The sequence below is a fragment of the Priapulus caudatus genome, unplaced genomic scaffold (genome assembly GCF_000485595.1).
Source record: "Priapulus caudatus unplaced genomic scaffold, Priapulus_caudatus-5.0.1 Scaffold575, whole genome shotgun sequence".
Taxonomy (NCBI): Eukaryota; Metazoa; Priapulida; class Priapulimorpha; order Priapulimorphida; family Priapulidae; genus Priapulus; species Priapulus caudatus.
The window spans coordinates 248,115-258,114 of record NW_014577636.1 but is presented as its reverse complement, the minus strand read 5'-3'; the positions used below and the strand labels follow the sequence as shown (position 1 = coordinate 258,114).

At 47.4% G+C, this 10,000-nt stretch overlaps 1 protein-coding gene and 1 long non-coding RNA gene across 2 annotated transcripts in view; both read right to left on the bottom strand.

Annotated features, from left to right (window-relative positions):
• LOC106811796 overlaps positions 1 to 2,461 on the bottom strand; it is a 10,347-nt gene extending 7,886 nt beyond the window's left edge. The window contains exon 1 of the long non-coding RNA XR_001394202.1: positions 2,413 to 2,461. This is a non-coding gene — a long non-coding RNA (uncharacterized LOC106811796). The remainder of the gene's footprint in view (positions 1 to 2,412) is intronic.
• Positions 2,462 to 5,944: 3,483 nt separating this feature from the next.
• LOC106811795 (protein unc-13 homolog B-like) overlaps positions 5,945 to 10,000 on the bottom strand; it is a 44,062-nt gene continuing 40,006 nt past the window's right edge. The window contains 3 exon segments of the mRNA XM_014815516.1: positions 5,945 to 6,275; positions 6,884 to 6,972; positions 7,404 to 7,563. Coding sequence (XP_014671002.1) covers positions 6,076 to 6,275; positions 6,884 to 6,972; positions 7,404 to 7,563 — 449 coding nt within the window. The 3' untranslated portion in view covers positions 5,945 to 6,075.

Genomic DNA, 10,000 nt, shown 5'->3' with positions numbered 1-10,000 from the left:
CTCCTATACCTTAAGTTAAGGAGTGAATGTTCCCCCTTATTTAACAACCTCTTGACCTTTGACCTTTGACCCCCAGCTTCGACATCCCAACTCGTTTTCGGATTACCCCCCCACGTCCCGAATATCGTGACGCGTACGTCGAGCGGTTAAAGATTTGTGCCGCAACTGTTGACGACGCACGACGGACGGACGCACGCGACGGACGGACCGGACGCACGACGATCAGCGGATTCTAACAAGCTGCATCTGACTATGTCAGATGAGCTAAAAATGCGTCACCTAAACTAGCTGTCACTTGTTTTTCGCGTTCGCACATTTTACTTTCGCGAATCTCAAGATTCCAATCGCAAGGTTGCTGTTCATTGACTGTTTTATAGCCTTATACGAACACAAACTCAGCAGTAACCTTTACGCTAAAGGTAATCGGTAAAATGTGCATCGCCTAAGCATGAAGCTAGATTTGTCTACGTGTAGTAATATCTTGACCTATATTGAGAGATGATCCGCATAATAAAAATGGCGCATAGCGGCGTACGCACGCTACACATGCGCTTATCGCTCGCCATCCGTAATAACACCCGCGACAGTTCTTGCGACGAAAAAAAAGGTCATACAATAACCATCTTGCTAGAAAAGGCGGACATTAGCGAAGGCGCCTGCTAACAATAGATGTAATCAAGAGCCCATTAACCATTAATTAATAAAAGTTTAATGGCTCTTGATGTAATAGTGCTAGCGTCAGTGCACCGCAGTCGTGTCGAATTCATAAAGTAGAATGGAGGTACCTCTATTTATACTTCTGGTCGGATTACGTATATACATTGAAAGTCATTCTCTCACGGCTCGCATCTCTTGGCGGTTGCGTGGCGTGAGACCGTAAGATGGCTTATCACAACCTGGCCTTATAGTTCGCGAGGTTGTAAGTAGAGATTGCTTCCACGCAGAGCTGCCGTGCGTTCACAATTAACGGGGTGGGGGGGGGGGTTAGCAGCGAACGTGTCTTATCGTTAGCATCACCAGCGTTTCGATAATCGGCAGCCAAAAAGTGGCCGTATATTCATCGTCATCATTGGTTCATTTGAAGACGCACGCACGCACGAACACATACATGCACGCACGCACACACACATGCACGCACGAACCCACACACACATGCACGCACGCCACACACACATACGCTCACGCCAATCAACGCACGCACGCATATTTAAGCAGCAACCAAAACATCAGACAATCACAGAGAAGGAGTCACGAAGTCAACAGTGGAATGTAATATCAAGATTTATTAAATTCTGCAAAGCACTTGTAACTACAGTATTTAATGTAATGCACCGAGAGAGAGAGAGAGAGAAGGAGAGAGAGAGAGAGAGAGCCAGTACGTGATACCCACCTAAATTAGAAAAAAGAAAACAGCTTATCAGGGTCACAAAGAACACATCAGCTTCACGGCAAGTCCGAACATACCCCTCCAAAAAAAACCACCCACCGCAGAATGCTCGCCGGGTTATATAGTAGTAGCTACAGTGCTCGTCAGAGGGCGACACACGCGTAATTTAATCGCCACCGAACCCCTTCGCGTCCGTTGCTAGAGCAGTTTGCTCAGCCGAACATCGTTATTGCATACCGTTAACATGGCCGACGACATCCGGTGTTTCACTAGCGTCGCCGACGACGATAGACATCGCCAATAACAAAGCCTAATGCCTGGTGTCGACGCCGGCTGTCTTATAGCTAGCGGATGCCTCTCTCTCGCCCCCTGGCGGGAACAGGTGAGGTTTGATCACGCAGGAGCCTTCCCAAAACAGCGGACAAGACCGATAAAACACGCACGCACGCACGCAAGCGCACGCAGCACCGCAACTCGTCTAGAAAACAAATGGAAGATTCTTCTATCTACCCGGATAAAAAAAAAACCACCGACATATTTTTGCGTTCGCCTCTCTCTTGCGTCGCGCGCAGACGAGAGCGAAGCGAAAATACGCCACGCCTGCGCCACAACGACCGCCACGATGCTATACAATAACCATCAGATCCTCTCATCGTTAAACACTCATTCCTCTGTCTCCCGCCGACCCCACGTCTGACGAGTTAGAGAGGGAGAGAAGAGGTTAGCAGCCAGCCGCTAGAGGCCGCCATTTTAAACCGGTAAGCGAAATAAATAACTCAGGAGTATTAATCACGATAATATACGAAACATAACGGCAAAATCATAATAATAACGACCCTAGCACGGTAGATAAAGACTATGAATCTGATTGCAAATCAGATTCTGAGTGAGATTAAAGATCGGTTGAATCGAGATTCGAAACACAAGTTCATAAATCGGACGGCAACGAAAAACCGAGGCGATGAAATAGTTAACCCAGATAAATTAAACTAAATAAAATGCAGTAGCCCGAAACACATCGGAACCTATGTTTATATCGAACCAGCTTATATATATATATATATATATATATATATATATATATATATATATATATGCATGGGCGCTAATATATACATATGTTAAGCCACTGTCGGGTCTCCGACTCTTGCGGAACCTATCTGCGGGAACTCATATTTCAGAAATTACAACGACTTTATAACGTTATATCAAACTTGATGACTCTTGTGAAACTCACACACCGTGTGCCTGTCTCGCCCGCATTAATAAACAAGCGAACATGCAAAGCTAATCCTAACCACGACTACGCAACATAACTTAACCTCGAGATGCCTAATTATATAAAATACACGGTCTGTCACCCTGTTGAATAAACAACTTCTATACATCATGATCGTCCAACATGGTGGATGGGTACACATCACTCTGGCCAGATATATACTTACACAATAAAAAGCCAATATAAATAATACATTCTGTTGCATAACAAACATGTCAAATACTTCAACAGAAACAGCATAACCATAAGCGAAGCTTCAAAGCATTAACTAGGTCCCAAAATTTATATAAATAATCAATACAGAATCATCTATAATCAATTTATACATGATACTTCTTCAATAGAAAATTCAGCTTATATATATATATTTATTTATAGTAAATCGCTTGATAATTATATTTATATTAATAATTGAATTAAATATTTAGTCTTGTATATAAAAATCTTTGGTTTGTCTTGCTTTCCCAAACACATTGGTCTAACAAGGACTCGTATACCACAGACACACTCAATCAAAAGAACAGTGAACGGTCCCTGCTAAGCTAATCTATCGTGCACTACTGCTGTAAACCCCATCTCTACTTATCACAAAGTAGTGCACACCGTACGGAAACGCAACTGCACGCACGTATGCATGCACACACACACACACACACACTCTCTCTCATTTACACGCACGCGTGCATGCTTGCAACACACCCACAGATACGCGCACACACATATAAACGCGTACGCTCACCAGACGCACCCACGGACTCGCGCGGGCACGGATGCACGCGCGCATGGGATGTGCGTGCTAGCAAACACGCGCACAACGAAAACGAAATAAAATTGCGGAGTCAAATATTGAAAATGTTTTGGAACGGGGTTTAGCATCGCTTCCATTATTGCTTCAATTCTTATTGTCTGCAGAGCATGCGAAAGAAACGCCCGTGCGAAACACAGGATGAAGGGACAAAGAAAAAAAAGACACATAGTGTGAAGAAGAAAGAAACAGAAAGATGTGGGCAAAACGAAATGAGAGAGAAAGAAAGAAAGAGAGAGAGACAGAGAGATAAAAAGAGAAAGAAAGAGAGAGAGAGAGACAGACAGAGACAGAGACAGAGAAAAAGAGACAGAGAAAGAGAGAACGAAAGAGAGAGAGAGAGAGAGAGAGAGAGGGAGAGAGCGAGATAGAGAGCGAGAGAGAGAGAGAGAGAGAGAGAAAGAGAGAGACGAGAGGGAACAACAAACAGCGATGACAAACGGTGCACGGCCCAACAAGGTGTGAAGATGAGGATTCAGGTATTCAGGTATGTGTCGAGATGTATGTACAGACCTACAGCTTCCACCGTAAATACATTTTTCTATTGACTCTATGCGCCAATTCCTCGCAGTCTGGGCTCATCGAGTGGGAGATATACATCACAGCAGCAGTGTGTGGCAGTACACACACACGCACACGCACACACACAAGCTACTACCGACACAACTGCATGGAAAATATGGTCAAAACATGAAATTGGCACTATCGACAATAATCGGATGAGCTAGACTGACGAATGACGCACTTCACACATTTAAAGCAGATATGTCAAGCACGGATGGCGACCGTCTAGGATATAGCTAGTCTATGACTGACTCTGCCTGAACCGGCAACTATCGGCTGCCAACACGAATCACGTGACCGGCCGCGCCGAATGCTCGGACGCTTTTGCTACGACTGAACACAGAGTACACTGCCTAACCCAGCTACTGAATATAAAAAATAAAATATGAACAAGACGGTAGACAATTTTGGAATATATATATACATACACAGACGCATCATACTGCAAGTGGCTATCATTGCCGAGTATAGGTATTAGTGGATCTGTTGTTCGTGGGGGGTTAACTGCTTGCCGAGCACTGAGCTGTGTCAGAGGTCAGCGTTAGTCATGCCTTACTTGGCATTTCATGATCGAGTGACCCATCAGGTGAGTAATAAAGCGTACTTCTCACGTGAATCCGCCGCCACCGCCGCCACCGCCGCCACCGCCGCCACCGCCGCCACACAGCTAGCGGTGGGTGGTGTGGGGGAAGGGAGGATAGCTTTGGAATTAACATCGGATGTCCTAGAATAATCTCAACGCAATAAGAACGTTCGAAATTCAATAAGAATTTTCGGTCGTGAATCGTGGAAATCGTTTCTGATAAATACACATCGAAAAAAGAGGAATGTCTTCTGTCTCTGGGAATGTCTTCTGTCTTCAGAAATGTCTTCTGTCTCCGGGAATGTCTTCTGTCTTCAGAAATGTCTTCTGTCTTCGGGAATGTCTTCTGTCATCAGAAATGTCTTCTGTCTTCAGAAATGTCTTCTGTCTTCGGGAATGTCTTCTGTCATCAGGAATGTCTTCTGTCATCAGGAATGTCTTCTATCTTCAGGAATGTCTTCTGTCTTCGGGAATGTCTCTTGTCTCGTGTTTGTCGGGAGCAGTCAGAATGTCAGGAGAGGAGTCAGCGTATTACGAGGGAAGGCCTTGTGTTGTGTGGCCTCGGCATCAGTTAGCCACTTGCAGCATGCGAATCGTCGTCGGCATGGCGACATTTCTCCCCTGAGTATCAGCGCCTGCCCGTGACCTTAGCGAAGCGTGGCGTGAAAGCTAGACATTGTTAGTATCATACATCGAGTCAGATATCCTGCCATCAACATCAGTAGCAACATCAGCATCAGTAGCAGCAGCAACATCAGCATCAGTAGCAGCAGCAACATCAGCATCAGTAGCAGCAGCAACAATGCCAACATCGGTACCAACATTGGCATCATAGTCATCATCATCATCATCATCATCATCATCATCACCATCAACACCATCACCACCCGCAGCAGTAGCACTGGCGCCACCACCGCAGATACCAATGCATGGCCAACAAACCGACCTGGAGATTGCTATCATCATTATCCTGACCGCAAGGCAGCCTCACGGCACCCACCACCGCCACAAAGACACACCCACGTAGGTCACCGACTCAGAGGAGAAAATGCGCTCAGAAAGTCTACATCTACGATTAACAAAAGGCCCCGACAATGACTGAGGGCAGGCAGGGGAGCATCCTTGCCCCCCGACGTCAAGTATTGCACGCAATTTCATCTCAGGTACGTCTCACGAGACACAGTATTGCTTTTCCGTAACACACACACACGCACACAGACACGCGACGGTCGGACGCGTGGAACCCGAACGCGCACCGCCCACGACGCGACCCCCCCCCATCCTCCCCCTCCCCCGAGGCGAGACATCGCCACACGCGCCCGCCGCGCCGGTGACACCTGCCGGCTGCACACGTGCGCCCTCTACCAGCGATCGCACCGATATTAAAACCTCGCGTCGTCGTCTCAGCTTCCCCGGTGCGGGTTTCCAGGGGAGAAGGCACGGGGGGCGGGGCGTGATCAGGTGGGGAGGTCCTCCTGGCCGCGGCTCTCCGACTTCAGCTTGACGAACTCCTTGGCGACCTCGTCGTTGCTGCGCTGCGACAGGATGCGCAGGATCGTCCAGCCGGTCTCGTCTAGCTGCACGCGCTTGCCGAGCGCGCACCAGCACGCGCAGCTGCCCTGCTCGACGATGTCACGCAGCTGCATCACGGCGACACCTGCCGGCAGGGAAACGAAGATTTCGAGTTAGTTTACGAATCGGTGGATGACGCGGTATGATGGCCTGTGAAGGGGTCGCGTGGTGATGCGCTCTGGTACGGTGACGCGCGTTTACAAGTGCAGGTATATGGAAGGCCATTACTGCCAAAACCTACCTATTTTAATCGCGCTTAAAATATATTTTAAGCGCGATTGAATTCCAGCCAATCACAACAGTGGTTTTTAATCGCGCTTAAAATCTATTTTAATCGCGATTAAAAACCACTGTTCTGATTGGCTGGATTGGCGTTTTAAGCGCGATTAAAATAGGTAGGTTTTGGCGGTAATGGCTTTCCATACAGGTACGCACACGCACACGCATACACCCACACTTTTACGTACACACGTGCACGCACGTACCAATAATAAAAATAGTAACATGTCCAAAAGAGAAAACATGAGAGAATTGTACGAGTCCGAGACTACTATATAGAAACAAGAATAAAAACGACAGCAGTTCTCCAGTTAATAGCCGATTAAGATTATACTTATAACACACATACAATTTTATAATACTTAATCATAACGTAAGTGCATCTTCCGCGGTACGTCAGTGTCAATGTCTCACCTATAAGGCGATCTTCTCTAGCAAAACAGTAATCCTTGACACAGAAGTGAAGCTCATAGGCATCAGGATCTTCCTCGTTTCCGAGAATGCTGCAGCGATGCGGGAGAGAGCGAGAGATTGAAAGAGAGGAAACGAATCCATCATTAGACACGAATACCAAACACGAATAATGAAAAGTGATGGCTATATTTGAGAAACAATGACGCTGAAAACGGGCAAGCGTTCGATACTGGGCAGTTACGATATAAACATCGTCTAATATAGATATTATTGTAATAGGTGTATATTATAGTGTACTACACATTGTATAAATATATATTATATACATTATGTATTATTGTATATATTAAGTATTGTATAGATGTGTATATTTTGTCACTAGTTAACGGTAAACCCAGACGGACGGGTAACCTGTCATCGATGTAAAACGCTCGTCAAATAGACTGAATAACACCGATTCGTTCGTGAGAGAGTAAATGTAAGTGCTTCGCTGCCTTACTACAAGTGTAAGTTCACTTACAAGTGAAACGTCTCATTGTACTTGGGCGACCAGTTGTTGCTCTTCGATTTCGTCGAATGCTTGCGTCGCTTGTCGCTGAGGTGCGGACCGACGAGGTTGACTTCGACGAATGGCCGGAACATGCCCGTCGTCTGCCACTTAAGGTCGTTTGCTGCCACGACTGAAGCAGCGAGGGAGAGAGAGAGGTGAGAGAGAGGGGTGAGAGAGGGAGGGTAGCTTGCATCGTGTCGAAGCCCCTTCCAAGCAATGCGACACGAGGCGCACCTCGGACTGCTTAAGTGAGGGCGTCCAAAGGCTTCTTCTTCGACACAGCCATTCCTTCTGACAAGCTTCGCGACTAGCGATACACGAGGCATTAATCTCCCTAAAGCAACACACACACACACACACAATAGCAAGCGCAAGCCGCGCATTCACTCAGGTCGAAACTACCACGCCTCCTCAGTGCGAAAGCGGCAGAGGAGTCGAACGGGGGTCGCAGGGACACAACACGGCCTTCTTAGAATACAGAGACGGATGAGCAGGTCCCCGGGCCGAAGTGAAAACCAGGGTTGGAGACGCCGACGTGTATGAAGGGACAGAGGTGCACCCATTGCATCTGAAAGGTCAGATGCGTCGTGTTTTGACGCAACAGGGTCGCCATGGCAAAGCGCAACGAGCGTTCCGAGTGGTTGGCTGCACAATGGCGAGGTGACGTGCGACCGCGAGGTGCGGTCACTGAAACGATGTTTATCATTTAACGTGTCGGGGCCACGACTCATCGTGCGAGCCGCGCAGGAGAGGGCCCCCGGCGACCGGTAGACGCAGTACGACGTGTTTGAGTTGTTAACAGGGGTACGCAAAATGAACAAACGGTTGGACCGCGACGTGATGAAGGGACAGGGTCGCGCATTAGCAACGCCGGTCAGATACGTCAGTGGTTGAGCTGGAAACAATGGGTCGCCATTCGGCAAACAGCAAACAGTGCGTATCGAGGTGGTTGGGTTGCCATGAGAGCCGACGTGACGTATGCGACGTCGATGTTGTCGGTCACTGAAATTGTCGCGACGTCATCATTATGGTCGGGCCGAGTCATTACGCGAGCTTTCATCTTGGTCGCTACCCCCCGTGCTAGCTAGCATCCTGATAGATAGCGTAAAAAAATTACGTACAAAGAACTTATAAATCGGCTGAGTAATTATAGGGAGAAGTCTTGACGAAATGTAAACCGGTCTCCACATACAGCCCGGGTGATTGCACTACTGGTGAAGCAAACGCGGCGACGCCAGGCGTGAGTCTGCTTAACAGTACTCGCCCGTAGTTTGACACCCAATGTCACGCTCGTCGGGTCGCTGGTGAGAAGAAAACGCGGTGTGCTTTGTAAGCACCTGATGAAAATCAGCCAGCCAGTCGAGTCGGTCACAATGAAATTATAATAATACAGGCTGCGAGATATTAATCGGGGTTTAAGTTTGCTGGACGACGCTAGCGTAACTGCGTTAATTGGACGTGTAAAAAACTCAATAGCTATGTCACATTATGCCGGATACTTTCGGCACGTAATAGCTTCACTTGATCTTCTCGAATAAAATCGGACGGCACCAGTGAAAATTAAACATGAAGATTCGAGTAGATAAAAAGCCAAGCTAAATATGCAAAGCGCAAGCAGAGATCAAAAGGGGAGAGATCATAGACAGAAGAGAGAGAGAAGAGGAGAGTGAGAGAGTGACGAGAGAGAGAAAAAAAGAAGAGAGAGGAGAGAGAGCAGAGAGGCGTGACGAGAAGAGAGAGATAAGAGAGAGAGAGAGAGAGAGAGAGAGAGATGCGAAGAGGAGAAGAGAGAGAGCAGAGAGAGAGAGAGAGGAGAGATCAAGGAGGAGACGGACGAGAGAGAGAGCACAATAGGAGAGAGGAGAGAGGAGAAGAGAGGCAGGGAGAGAGAGAGAAGAGGAGAGAGAAGAGAGAGAGAGAAGCAGAGAGAGAGAGAGAGCCAGGAGAGAGAGAGAGAGAGAGAGAGAGAGAGAGAGAGATGAGAGAGAGAAGAGAAAGAGGAGAGAGAGAAGAGAGAGCGACGAGAGAGAGAGGAGAGAGGAGAGAGAGGAAGAGAGAGAGAGAGAGGAGAAGAGAGCAGGACGAGAGAGAGAGAGAGAGAGAGAAAGAGAGAGCCGACTTGAACTCTTCTCTTACGATCTTAACCCATGATGCATTTTTGTTTCATTCATATATTGATTAATACGCCTCGCACGCATGCGAACAAAAAATGGAAACACAAACAAAAAAAACAACCAACTAAGTTTAATGCACAACGTATGCCAGCCGACATGCCCAGCTATCTTGAATGGCAATACTACAACTGACATCACTCCTTCTAACACCTAACTATCGAAATCAAACGCAAATCTCTAAGAAATAAAAGCATTTCACGTGCGTGATCTACACAAGCTAAACAGCGGCGCCAGCGACGCGCTCAAAAACTCGTCAAACCTACAAAATAAAACAAGTGAACACGCACACACAATAAACTGGGATGCGGTGCGTGTAATGTGTGGTGTGTGTGTGTGTGTGTGTGTGTGTGTGTGTGTGTGCGGCGGTGCGCTGTGCGTGCCGCGTGCGTGGTG